This window comes from Poromitra crassiceps (assembly GCF_964638095.1).
Source record: "Poromitra crassiceps genome assembly, chromosome: 21".
NCBI classification, from domain to species: domain Eukaryota; kingdom Metazoa; phylum Chordata; class Actinopteri; order Beryciformes; family Melamphaidae; genus Poromitra; species Poromitra crassiceps.
Genome location: NC_139638.1, coordinates 1,327,545 through 1,342,237, shown reverse-complemented (window position 1 = coordinate 1,342,237; position 14,693 = coordinate 1,327,545). Strand labels below are relative to the sequence as shown.

The 14,693-nt window shown below is 41.8% G+C and overlaps 1 protein-coding gene across 1 annotated transcript in view; it reads left to right on the top strand.

Moving 5' to 3' along the window:
• LOC310795686 (putative E3 ubiquitin-protein ligase HERC6) overlaps positions 1-9,641 on the top strand; it is a gene marked incomplete at both ends in the record, with an annotated part of 143,213 nt that extends 133,572 nt beyond the window's left edge. The window contains 7 exons of the mRNA XM_083657755.1: positions 3,018-3,158; positions 4,114-4,280; positions 6,074-6,140; positions 6,241-6,311; positions 7,338-7,521; positions 7,696-7,798; positions 9,421-9,641. Coding sequence (XP_083513881.1) covers positions 3,018-3,158; positions 4,114-4,280; positions 6,074-6,140; positions 6,241-6,311; positions 7,338-7,521; positions 7,696-7,798; positions 9,421-9,641 — 954 coding nt within the window. The remainder of the gene's footprint in view (positions 1-3,017; positions 3,159-4,113; positions 4,281-6,073; positions 6,141-6,240; positions 6,312-7,337; positions 7,522-7,695; positions 7,799-9,420) is intronic.
• Between the last annotated feature and the right edge of the window lie 5,052 nt (positions 9,642-14,693).

Here is a 14,693-nt window from a genome sequence, read left to right as displayed (position 1 = left end):
GGTGCATCTAGTCACTTCTAGTTAATTTCATTTATCATTTTGATTGACTGAGGAACAAATGAGTGTTTATATCTATTATATCTACATCGCGGAATTCTATACCTACTGCCAGATTGCAGTAGTTCATACTCTGGGTTCAGTACATGCAAGGCGTCAGATAAGATATTCCGAGCTTGTCGTATCGTTGCTTGCTCAAAAATGGCTTGGGGGGTGATCGGGGGGGTGTGAACATACCCATGATCTTCCCAGCCATGTTTGCCAGCCTAGCAATTTGAGATTTATACTTAATAGTCAGGTTGCCGGGGCGGCTGTAGCTCAGGAGGTAGAGCGGGTCGTCCACTAATCGCTTTGGATAAAAGAGGTCGGTGGTTCGAATCCCGCCTCCTCCAGTCTGCATGTCGAAGTGTCCTTGGGCAAGATACTGAACCCCAAATTGCTCCTGATGGTGTGCCAGCACCCTGCGTGGTAGCTTGCCACCATCGGTGTGTGAATGGGTGAATGTACATACTGGTTGTAAAGCGCTTTGGATAAAAGCGATATATACTTACCATTGCCAAACCACCTGGAAATACCATATCTCAATATGGGTTCTACAGTATACTAGCTCTATAAAAAATCAACATAATACTACTGACTCCAAAAAGCCTGAGTCTTCAAAGGAAGTGTAGACGTTGATGTTGATGATCTTTGCACAGATGCTTGTAACATGCGTGTGCCAGCTCAGTTCCCGATCGATCTGCACTCCTAGATATTTATAGGAGGAGACCTGTTTGATGTTATGGTTGTGAATACTGATCGTAGTGTGGTCACCTATGGACCTGGGGTCTATTATGACCTCCTCTGTTGTGTTTACATTTATTTTTAAATGATGTTGATCACACCATTCTATGAACCTGTCCACTCCAGATGTATATCTGAGGATGTTAGAATCGCTCGTGAGCAGACTAAGGATCACGGTGTCGTCTGAAAACTTAATTACAAACTGAGTAGGATGTGAGCTGACACAGTCATCTGTATACAAAGTAAACAAAAAGGAGGAACTGACTGTTCCTTGGGGCACCCCTGTACTACACAGTGTCTCAGAGAGCACAGAGTTGCGTTGACCAGTGGGGGCGGTAATGCAACGCTTGGACACCAACCGCACACAGATCTCAAAAGAAGAAGTAGTTGGTCAGCGGTGCTCTATTATGGATCCCACTAGAGATCACTATTGACACGTGGACGGCTGGGTGGGGTGTGTGTGGGAGATTTGAGCTGTCAAAAGGGAACAAAAGGCTCTCTCCTGGCCAATCCCGATGCTTGACTGCTGCGTAGGCGGGCGCAGGGTGTGTTCTGCCCAAATCTTCTGGGGGACTGTCTGCCCTCAAGCCCTGGGATGGCTTTAGCAGAAACTGCAAAGCAGACAAGCCAATCAGCGACTGCGCTCAGTGCCCTGTGATTGACAGCGCAAGTTGGCCAATCAGGAACGCAACTAGCACTGCACTAGCGAAACAATAATGGCCGCCTCCTTGCCTGTCTGCCTCGAGGAGTAATGTCAATGTTTGTCGAGTTTAAACAGCCATGAAGTGCAGTTATTGCAGAAATAGACCAATAACAACAATTAAACAAGTACAGGAGTATGCAACAGCGGAGTTTCTCGGCGGAAAATGTGTTTTTGCCGTTCTCCCGATTGGATTTGCGTTTGACTTGGCTGAAGGAGTTGTCTGTCAAGGCAGGTACACCCGCCCAACTTCCGCCCACTGCAAACACTGGTAGAAAGCTTCAAGCCAGACGGGAATGAAGTTTCATGGTCTTACGTGAATCCATTTGGGACTTAGGCGCCTTTTTGTGATTGGCTACGTCCATTACCACGCCCCATTTTGGCCAGTGGGTGTGGAAAGGTAATCAGTTCTTAGTTGGCCCATGACCTACTTGTCTACAAAGTTTTGTGTTGTTAACACGTTCACTGCCAATGACGTGTTAATACGTCAAAAAAAATCCAATGGTTGACTGCCAATGACGTGTTAATACGTCAAAAAAAAACAGTGGGACGTTGATCTAACCCTTTTACATCTCTTATATAAATATTGAAGCCACCGAACGTGTACAACCCATTCCACCGACCCACTAAGTGGCGACAGTGCTCTCCAGACTAGAAAAAGCCGAGCCAAAACTGCAGGGGAACGCGCGATGAAACCATTCTCATACTGTAAAATGGATTGGCGAAAACGCTTTCGCTTTCGCGCTGATTGCTGGCGGTGGGGGATTGCAAATTTGCATAATAGATTATGGGTGCAACACACTTTGAAACACGCAGCATAAATAAGACCAGAATCGCAAAAGAAACCCCGTTTCTTGGGGTTTCTCAACCGAAACCCCAAGAAACGAGCGAGCCCATCCTCGCCCAGCGGCCGCCAGCAGACAGGAGCAGCAGCAGCAGCAGCAGCAGAAACGAGCTTGTGACACGCCTGCTGCAGCCAAGAAGAACACACACGGAGGGAGGAGTTTGAAGTAGAGGGGGGTTTCCTGCTGTTATGGAGGAAATTACTGTTCAAAACTATTGTTTAGATGTCTGACGTCTTACTGATGCCAAAAATGAATGGTTAAAGTGACTGTTCTATCGAATTTCACAAAAAGCTATTTATCTCAGCTTAAATTTTCAGACGCTGAAACCATGCTGTATTCAAGTGCTAATGCCTACATAACTACTAACTCTACAAACTAACTCTTTTAGACAGAGAAAGCACACATTCTATTAGTTCTTTTGAGATATTTTGTGTTCACAAAATCTTAGCAGAAAAGAATCCTCGGGTCTTGAAAGATGAGCCAGAATCCTCAAAAAAAACCTCTGGCAGAAGCTACCTACAGTAAAAAAAAAATGGCTGGCAGTGAATGTGTTAAGCACCTTTTGGGGAGATAATAAAATGTAAAATTGGAGATAACTGCAGAATACTGATGATATGCAAACATGCCAGCAGGAAATGAGAAAATAGGTTTGATTTCTAAACACTGGTCCAACTTGCACCTATGTTCCCCAGGTGCAGTTTGTGGAGGACATGAAGGTGACCAACGTCAACAGAACCGACTTCTTCCTCCATGTGTTTGATGAGCTGATGGCTCCTGAGTCTGAGATGTTCATGTACAACGAGAGCCTGACCCTCGCCTGGTTTCCTGTCAGGGTCAGGGTAAGACCAGGGTTTGCAATTAAAGAAAGAAAAGGCAGTCCAAACAGTGTTTGTAGACATACGGGGGGGGGGAAGGGCAGCAAACACTGAATCAAAATGTGTATACACTAATTTAGTGGCCTAAGTAAATAATTTTTTGCCATATTTTTTATGACGGCGACAGCCGTGGCCAGAGACATTATATTTCCGGGTTGTACGTACACATCCGTCCGATGCTCATTAACAGGATATATCAGGAACAGCTTGAGGGAATTTCTTCAAATGTGGCTCAAACATCCACTTGGGTGATGAACTGATTAAACTTTGGTGGTCGATGGTCAAAGTTCAAGGTCTCTGTGACGTCATGGCCACCCTGTTTCATGCTCGTTAATGCGATATCTCAGGATCACATTGACGGAATTTCTTCAAATTTGGCTCAAGCGTCCACTTGGACTAAAGGATGAACTGATTCGATTTGGTGGGAAAACGAAGAACCCCCCCACCCCCATACGTACACACACACACACACACACACACACACACACGAGCAGCAAACCTACGAGAAACATTGTATATTATAATCGTGTTACAGTATCATGTTTGAAGAAGAAAAATGTATCTTTATACGTAGAAACATCCCTGGTACTGCCACAGTAATACCATTTTGGAGTTGTACACAGATGTGACATTGCATAATGTCTGGTACAAACTATTTTCTCTTGTTTCTCTCTATGGAAAAGAGTGGTGATTGTGCAATAATCCAGGTTACTGTCTCTGTGTGAGGACTTGGGATAACATGTAAATACTGAAATCAATCATTACATTTATGGATGCACAACTCTTTAATATTGCTCGATATCATAGCTTCCTCAAGCCATTTGGGGCAAATGTTTTCAAGTAAAAGCAAATTTCAGACAATTACCGGATGTTACTTAATCTTAATGATCATGTTCTACGATCAAACCAACAGCCCAGAGTCAGGGAGAAGGATTACTTTCTGTTCGGGGTGCTGTGTGGCATGGCTCTCTACAACCACAACATCGTCCACCTGCCCTTCCCATTGGTTCTCTTCAAGAAGCTGCTCGGCGCCAAACCCTCGCTGGACGACATGAAGGAGTTTGAACCTGTAGTGGGAGAGTAAGGATCCATTCAGTGCATTTTAACCTCTTGAGCTGACTGAAAATAATACATAATTAAAGGCCCATTCCGTTGGTTCTGGCGAGAAATAAATGTGCACAAAGTGTTTATTATTGGCACTGAGTGAATGCGCCTTGACGTAACTTAAAAATGGCGACCAGGGGCGTTTCTCTCCGACCAGCCGTTCAGAAGACACATGGAAAACCCGCAGTTTCGAAGGGGATAGCATTTCCCGCCACAGCTAGAGGATGTGACGTCTGCGCGCGTTCATGAGCCTCTTGTCCTAGACGCCGGCTAACAGGAAATGGCTAAAGTAGCTTTTAACGTTACGTTCATCGCTAGCTGCTAGCAAAAGGAAACAGACTCCAGAAAAAGTCCAGACTAAATAAATAAATACATATTTATCTAATGAAGCCCGTCTGGCCAGACAGCAGCAATGTGACCGACATCGGGGGGAAACTAGAGTCAGGACTGTGTTTTCGGTTCATGAAGGGAACTTGCTGCTTGTAGCTACTGTAATGTGGTTTTGACCAGATAACGTTAGCTGCTTGCTAATGGATTTTCAAGATTCAAGATTTTTACTGTCACTCCGTAGTACAAGTATCTGACCACCTGGTCAGAAACTCTGCTAACATTACCGTCTTGTGTGAAGTAATGCAACCCTAACGTTACTACCGTTATGCTTATGGTCATGGAACATTATTGTTTGACTGCATTTAGCTGCGGTGGTTTGTGCCTATTATAACCATAACGTTAGCTTGATGCTATACGCGGCTAACTAATAGATTTCGCTATATTTATAGAAATTACCACCAGACCCACTAATAACGTTACTGTCTTGTGTTGATAATTAATCTAACAGTCGGAAATATGCCTAACGTTAGCCTACTGTCTGTTATGCTTACGGTACATTGTTTGACTGTTCAGTTTGGTCAACTCCAGGCATTACACGGTACCGTACATACAGGGGGAGCAGGCTATTTCCTGGCTTGTGCTAACATGAGTGTCCACTTGCTGGCTGCAGTGGGACTGCACATAGTTAACGTTAGCTTGATGCTAATCGCGGCTAACTAATATTAATTTACATTTATAGAAATTACCACCAGCCCCACTAATAACGTTACCGTCTTGTGTGGATAATGAATTTAACAGTCCTAAATATGCCTAACATTACTGTTATGCTTATGAAACATTGTTTGATTGTTCAGTTTGGTCAACTCCAGGCATTACACGGTACCGTACATACAGGGGGAGCAGGCTATTTCCTGGCTTGTGCTAACATGAGTATCAACTTCCCCGCAGCCAACGCAAGCCAAAACACGACCAAACATGCCACAATAACGTCCCCTAATTCATCTAGAATCCTTCCTGGGCATCTCGAGGCTGATCTGACCGATAAATTGTCCAGGTTGCCGTTTTCACGTGACTTTTATGAGTTAACGTTACAAAGCAACCAACAGCTCTGCTGTTGCCAGGCAACTGCTTGTGCGCGTGCGAGTATGGTGCCCGCGCGTCAGCTCGTTCACACGCTGCCTGCAGTTACACTAACGGCCACCGGCGTCAGTAATAGTGAGTATTGACGGATTGGGCCTTTAAACGTTCTGCATAATTGAAAAGCAGCTTATAACTTTTTTTTATAGACAACACTGTAGGAGCCATGTGCAGGTCACGGTTATGTTGAAACTATTTAAAATGCACAACCTGCAAATGCAATACAGTTTTTTTAACATGCAAAATTAATATCAGAAGGAAGCCAGTGAGTAATAAATGAATCCTTTTCCAATGCTTTGCAGGAGTTTGCGGTACCTCTTGGAGGACTACACTTCTGATGATGTTGAAAATATGGAACTGAATTTCAGGGTATGTTCACTGACCTGTCAGTTATCACAGTTATGCACAGTTACTGGTATAAATGTTGTACACTACCCAGTCTTTTACCTCTCATCATTGTCGATTACAGGTCACCTGGAATGGCAGAGAGGTGGAACTTGAGGCAAAAGAACAAGGAAAAGTTGTCACAAGTTCAAACAAGTGTGTTTTTAAATAACTAGTGTCTTTTTGGGGACGGGGATAATAGTTGAGGACTTGAAGCAGGCTGTAACGTGGCATGTCTCCAATGAGGTGTTGAAGATCTCAGTGAACACATGGGCCAGCTGATCAGCACAGTGCTTTAGTACAGGGGTTCCCAACCTTTTTTGTGCCAAGGACCGGTAGATACATGGAAAAAAAAGTTGACCGGTTGTCAATTTTAATGGTTTTAGTTACATATATATTTACTCACCAGGTGGCGACAAAGGGTAAATAAGCCTTTTGTGTTGTACTGTATGTAGCCTATACAGTATTTATGTTTTTGTTTGAACTACAAACATAAATGAACGTCAACTTGAAACTATGTTTCAACTATCACACACAGCCTATAATATTATAGCCTATGTTTATTAAAAAAAAAAAAAAAATTGACCGGCTCGCGGCCCGGTACCAAATGCGTTGCGGCCCGGTACCGGTCCGCGGCCCGGTGGTTGGGGAGCACTGCTTTAGTGCGTGAGAGGGTGAGACAGAGTCAGGGCCAGCTGGCTTTCGTGACTTCTGCCTTTTGAAGAGCGTGTTGTCGTAGTCTCACGAGGGCAGACCCAACGTCACACGTCAGCAAGCTGGCTACTGAGAGACTGCTGTTGACGTCTCTTGAATGCAGAGAGGTGTCGGAGACAAATAAGACAAATTCCTAAGACAAATTCCTCGTATGTAACTTGCATACTGTGGCAATAAAAGTGATTCTGATTCTGAGGGGGGGGAGAGGTGGGTTGAAGCTGTCAGGAGGGGGACTGAGGGGAGGGGTGGAGAGGTTGGCGGCCTGGTTGAGCATATGAGAAGTGTCGCAGTGGATGGGTGGAAATCCTAATAATTATGAACATTTACATGATTATAAAGGGTGTGACTCTGAGCTCTCTCACCTCCCAGGACAGAGAAAGTGTGAGGTCTGGATCCATCATCTATGCATTACTTGGCTGAAACTACTTTTATAGTTATGAACTTCTGACTCAATCTTTCTCTCAATAGGAAAGATTTTGTTGACGCCTATGTCAACTACGCTTTCAACACGTCAGTGGAGAAGATGTTTGAGGAGTTCAGGAGAGGCTTCTTCAAGGTGTGTGACATCGATGTGGTGGAGTTCTTCCAGCCAGAGGAGCTGCGAGGAGTGATGGTGGGCCAAGAAAACTATGACTGGGAAACGTTTAAGAAGGTTTGCAAGTGTTTTTGAATTTTGAATCTCTTTGATAAGAATCAGGAATGTAATCATTTCACATATTCAGAATATTGTGTTTAGGCTACTCATGTAGACATGGATATTGATGAATGGGACATCAACAACCGTAATATTGTATGCCAGAAAAGTTTCTCCTGTGATTCGATCTAGAACACGGCATATGAGGGAGAATACCATGCCAACCATCCCAACATTGTTACCTTCTGGGAGGTGTTTGATGAACTGACAGCAGACTGGAAGAAAGCTTTCCTCTGTAAGTAATGCTACACAATTATCATTCAAATGCACTTAATCAAGATGAACCATGGGATGGGTGATGAGGTGAAGCACTGGTGACTCCCACTTCCTCCCAAAACCTTAAATGCTTAGCAAAAATGATGTCGTGATATTTGTGTTTTGACTGTGCCGGATACTTCATTCATTCTTCATTCATATAAAAATGCACATTGTAAAGTTTGGTTGAACAAGTAAGTGGATGCCAATGGGGAGGGGCCTAGGCATACAGCCAGGAGGGAGGGGCTCTATTTATTTATTTTTACCTTTATTTTACCAGGTAGTCACTTGAGATCAAAGATCTCTTTTACGAGCAAGACCTGGCCAAAATGGCAGCATTTAAAAACAACAACAGCACCAACAACAACAACAACAACATAACAACAACACAACAACAACAACAACATAACAACAACAACGACGATGACAACAACAACAACAACAACAACAACAACAACAACACAACAACAGATAAGCAAAACACAAATACAGACAGGAATATTAAAGGCAACGTGGTACAAGATAGATTAAGGAGACACGATTAAAAGAGATGAGGGATAGGAGAGTGGGATAAAAGGTAAAGTAAGAAAGATGGGGGAGGTGAGGTCACTGAGGAGAGAAGGTCAGATAGATTAAGATACAATAAAACATTTACATTGACCCATCTCGTTCTTTAAAATGTCTGCTTTAAACTCAGATATTAACTCTAGGCTAAATCTCATGCGCACGTCTCTGCTCACTGCTCATTGTGCTCAAATCCCATGCTCACTCTCGTCTATAACGGCTGGACACACATGTCACTTATAGAAGCTGCTGCACTGCTTAAAGATGTATGAGAGAGGTGCTCAAATGTTCAAAGAAACGGGCTCAGAAGAAAATGATTTTTTTTCTTGTTAACCACACATCTTTGCTTTAATATTTAAAGGAACAGCTCACCCTAAAATCCAAATTACATATTTTTCCATCTACATCCTTCTGTGTTAGTTGCCTGAGTTTTGGAGATATCGGCCCTAGTGATGTCTGCCTTCTCTCCAATACAATGGAACTGGATGGCACTCAACCTTTGGTACTCAAAATGGCAAAAACATACATTTGAAAAACTCAACAGCAATGTATCTTTCCAGAAATAATGGCCCGGTTACTCACGATAATCCACAGACCTTGTTATGAGCAGCTTCATGTAGGAACTATTTTCTTTCAACTAAACTACTCCCACAGCTGCTACTAGCTGCAGTTCCATGTAGGAATTAGCCAGTGGGTGTAGTTCGGCCTAAAGAAAATAGTTGAAACTGCTCACAACAAGGTTTGTGGATTATCTTGAATAACCAGGTCATGATTTCTGTAAAGAGTTTTTCAAATGTATGTTTTTCCCATTTTGTGTACCACAAGCCGAGTGCCATCCAGTTCCATTATATTGGAGAAAAGGCAAACATCTCTAGGGCCGATATCTCTAAAACTCAGGCAACTAACACAAAATGATGTAGATGGATAAATAGCACTCCAGGTGAGAGGAAAAATATGTATTTTGGATTTTAGGGTGAGCTGGCCTTAGCTTTAAGATGTTCCTATTTAACATGATGTCTTCCTATTGCTTGTGATCAGTGTTCCTCACAGGTTGTGACCGAGTGCCCATCCTGGGCATGGACACGATCCAGATGAGAGTCGCTGTCCTCGCCAACTCCACTGAACTCCATTTCCCAGAATCCCTCACCTGTCATAAACTGCTTCTGTTGCCCATCTACCAGAGATACCCAGCCAAGAGGACGATGCACAACAGGCTTATTTGGGCTATTAATCACAACAGAATCTTCTGGAAGGAATAATGCACAACAGGTGTAGGAACAGGTAGGTTAGGTGAAGAGGGAGGGTTACTTTCAAAATATAATCTATTATTGCTGCTTACCGTACCTGTTAAAATTAGTTGAACTTTGAAGTCTTTGTTACTTTTGAGGTATTTCGCCACCAAGATCTGCCAAATATTTTATATATGTATATAATACTCTTAAATCTTAAAAAATGATCTTATACTTTGCTTGATGACACTTATTCATGTTCAATGTTAAAATCGTATTCCATAATATGATGCTTTAAACAACATTGGATACGTTTACACCCTAGTGCAGTTTAGCGGTATTAACATGTATAATGACATTGTTGGATTTATACCAAAGGGTTAGATGCAACATTTCACCATATTCATTTAGATTTGGTGTTTTCCCAAAACATAAGGGGGTCAATGTGCAGAATGATGACATTTAAGAGCGTCTAGATTAAGAGCAATTTGTGTGGCACTTCCTGCTCCCAAATCAAAGCTTATTTCTACACGACAAATAAATTCATATAATTGTTTTGTTTTATATAAATAAACACTGGTTTTAGTGTACTTCGTTATTACACCCCTGCTGCTATAATCTCACTCTTTTGCACTTGGCAAATACAAATACTTATTCTATTCATATTATGCAAGCTTTAACCTTCAAACATGGAGTGTAAAAGTATGCAGCATGTTCTACAATTTAGTAATTCAAGACACTGATATGTTTTTGCCTATTATACCTTTACAATAAATAAATGTTCACTCTGCAAACCTTTAATGGTTAAAGAAAATGTGTTATTGTTTTTTTTTTACATGAAGATATGTGATTTTGCTTTATGCTTTTTTAAATTTTAGATTTTTTTTTCAGGCATTTTATGCTTTATTGACAGACGTATAGTGAGAGAAAGACAGAGGTGTGGGAGAGAGAGAACATGCAACAAACCACAGGGCACATTTGAACCCGGGTCACCGTGAAGGACTGAGCTTACATGGTACACATTCAACCCAGTGATCCACCGGGATGCCGCTTCTGACCTTAATTTTAAAGTAATTACTTCATTCAACAGCCAATCAGAAACAATCCAACACCAGACAGGTAGGTCTGTGGGTTTATATGTGTGACTGGTCATTTGCAGTCATCTGTGTTCTGGTAGACCAGGGGTCAAAACCTGCTGTGGGAATCCTCCTTTCAGTTTAGTTTATTTATTATTTATTTTAACACTTTTTTTTATATTTTATTTAAAAATATATATAGAACAATATAGGAACAAGACAAACAGGCTCAGACACAGGAAAATAAAGGAATTTAAGGGAAAAAATACATCGACATTCAACATTACAAGGTGCTTGTGTTTGCTAATGTAACAGATTAATCTGGTTCACGTATGAATTTAACCAAAACACCACCATTTTCCTCGTTTTGTGTGCTGTAATTGAATGTGTTCTGTTGTTGATGTGTGTGAACGCACCCACGTTGGTGACGTCGCTTTGTGCACATGCGCACAGCTCCAGACACGGTTGGATGGGAAGATGGCGACGAGTTCAGGTGTGTCTGCCTGACAAACGCTTATAATTGTTTAATTTGTATCGAGTCTTGGGAGAGAAACGCCTATTATTATTTATTCTGCCCTACAAAGGAGAAAGCCAGTAACTCAGAGTGCAGAGCTGAGAAAAATGACTTTAAAGTTTTCTTGTCATCCAGACAAAATAGTTGCAGGCAGATCATTAAATATGTGGCAATTCTTTCTTTTTTTAGTCAAGTTATTTATCCATATAAAAATATTTAGCTAAATCTTGACCTTTGACCTTCATTTGGGAGTTACTATAATTCCTCCTTTGCATGCCTTACGAAAAAGCATGGGGTTATACCAAAGTGAAGGGCAGTAAGTCAAATTTTATCTAATCTTTTTAGTTTTAAAAAGCAGTATAATGACAAATATAATAATATCCTTAGTCTGATGATGATATAAGATGAAATTGCACTTTTTACTGTTATTCATTACATTAATATTATTATATAATAACATTTGTTATATTTGTATGCAAGTATGTTTGTGATATTCCAAGTATCTTTTTAAATCAAATTATTTCAATTGTTTTTGGATATTTTTGAACATTTGAAGCAACTAATAATTATATTCTAATAAAATAATATCAGACTGATTGCTTAATTGTAATGCTTCAATATAGTTCAACAGTTAAATTCAGATAAGTGACATTAGGCTCTTTCATACATTGATACAATTGATTGATTGATATGCTATGAGTAAAAGACAAATACATTTCAAATGAGTAACATTTTTAATAATTTAATTGACTTTCTTTTCAATTAATAACAATAAAACAATAACCACAATAAAATAATAAATAAATTAGATTCTTGAAATTAAGGTTACTTGGAATACTAAGGTAGGCTTTTTGTGATTAATTACAGTTGTTAATTACGCCAACAGCCCTGCGCGTTTTGGTTTTGTGCGCGCGTGCATCTGTGTGTGAGAGAGAGAGAGAAAAAAAAAAGTTTTAGTGATGGAGCAGGGAGAGAGACGTGTGTGCAGCTGCGGGCGCTGTGACTGACGCTGTCAGAGCCGTGTGCTGTCACACTATCAAACAGTGAAATCTGGGTCAAATATTTTAGTCCTCATGATTTCGGAAAACTGGCTATACACTATCATTTGCCTTCAATATGTTTACATTATGCATTGCATCTGGGAGGAGTTTTTCTGTCTAATTTGGTGTGTGATCCTAGCTGGTGGCAGTCGCACTTAGTTGACTGCCTCAGGCTATCTATCGGACGTTAACTAATCGATTTGTGTGATTCGTCTACATCAATATTACCTGTGTCTGGATATTTGCGTTTCAACGCCATCTCCACCAACATCTTTCCTCGAGATAGTGCCATGATTGGATCCAGGATCAGTTTGCTGTGAAATTGTGCGTTTCCGTGACATCTGAGTGTGCAGCTTTTCCCGGGAGTTCTGATAATCACAGTAACTTTGAGGCGCGAAAAATAGAGTGATGCAAAACAAAGGGCACGGGACAGTAACTAAATTTCAGCACAGCTAAACAAAAGAGGAGTACAGTAACTCGAGTTACAGTGATTGGCCTTGGTTTCACTAGGGCTTTTTTGAGTTACTGCAAATACGACCCCCTATTTTCTCCAAAACAACACATTTGAGACAAGATATTTTTCCACATGACAAAGGATGTCTTTAATGTCACAAAAATGATAATAACTCATTTTTGACAAAAAATGAGTTATTACTGGCTTTCTCCTTTGTAGGGCAGTAGTATTGCTTTTTGCTTATTTTGCATCAGTGTATGCAACAGCTTATTGTTTTTATTTATTTTATAATACAGTAAAGAGCTTGAGACCCAGTACTGCTGCCTCTTGACTCATGAATGTCGCCACACACGTATCTCAAGCCAGAACACAACGCAGAGGAAAAACACACCGGTTACACTAAGAGATAATGGCCCCTATCGTTGCATCGGCGCAGTTTCTAGGCCGAGCGGCAGGCGCAGATCAAAGCAGTGGGCGTGGAAAGGCGCACTTGATATCGTCGTGCTGGCGCTAGATGCAGCCGAAAGCATTACAACCACGCCTTTTAGGCGTAAAATTATGCACCGTCATGCTCATTGGATAAGTGCAATAAACGAATCGCACGCTTGCCTTTTTAGCTCCAATTCCAGTGATCCCGCAAAACCAGACGAAAGCCAAACGCTCTGCCCCCCCCCCCCTCCCTTCATCCAGCCTGTCTGTCTGCATTATAGGCTATTATTCCATATGCTTCTCAAACCAATCTAACTGCAGTTTCAATACTGCAAGCATGTAAATACGCTACACTATAGCAAGATCAAAGTGAAAATAATGTACTAAACGCATCAGCTAGAAAAATATAGCCTATTAGATTGGTGAAAGTTTGTCCAGAAAGATATCGTTTTCTCTCCCCTGCTGCAGGTAGAATGATGCACATAAATATACCCTACATTATGTAAAGTCATTGCATAAATGTGTTTTTATTGTAAAACTAAATGTGGAGTAGGGCGAAGTTATTGGAGCGCACATCACAGTATAGCAGATGACAGTAGAAGCTTCCGAAGCGCGTTCCGCTGTCACTTACCTAAATCACGTTAAATCCACACAGGGTATATATAGGCTCAAGAGGACATATATGTTTCACATAGGGTGGTGTTTCATTTCATGTTTTATTTGGTCCAATATTGAAATGTTCGACAATTGCAGGTTGTCTTACCATTACACATTATTTTAGATCTACCTTTTATATCGATTTCGGCTCTATTTAGTAGCGAAATGGAGGACCCAATTGCATGCTGGGAGTGGACATTCACAGGCAGTAAACTTACAACTGCTATTTCCTATGGGAAGCTGGGTGCTGCTATGTGTTGTGTCTGTTTGAGCGAGGGAGTCAGAGAGAGAGAGAGAAGGGTGACTCAGAGGCAGAAGAGCACTGGCGCACTGAATAGGCCTGGTTTCAGAGAGAGACAGAGAAGGGTGACAGGGGAGAGGCACAAGTGCACTGGCGCAGTGAATAGGCCTGGTTTTCAAAGGCGCAAAGCGCTAAATTTAAGGCAGGTGCCAAGATATCAGTACGCCGAGATTTAAGGCCGACACGCCCACTTTGGCCCATTCTGGGACTGCGCCACGCCCATTCGGCCTAAAGCGCATTTGGCAGCGTAAAGCCATATTGATATCGTCCCAAAACAGGCGCAAGGCACGTTTTTTTGCGGTTAAGGCCCGTTTTAGTGCCGAAGGCCTGTGGGAGAATAGGGCCCACTGTGCATGGGATCCCACGCAAGAGGTCCATGAGATACCATCTGGGCGAGCCATCCATCACCCCTAATCTCAGTTACTTGTCATTCTTAACCTCCAAAGTAGGCCAAAACCGGGTCCCAGATATTTGAGAACCTTTTGCGAGTTGGTTCTCAGGGACCTGAGTCTCTCATCTGTATAAGAGAGATCATGTCTATCAGTCACACCTGAAAAGAGGGTGAAGAGGAGGACTTCCATTCCATTCAGAATGAGTCTTAGCAACAGTTG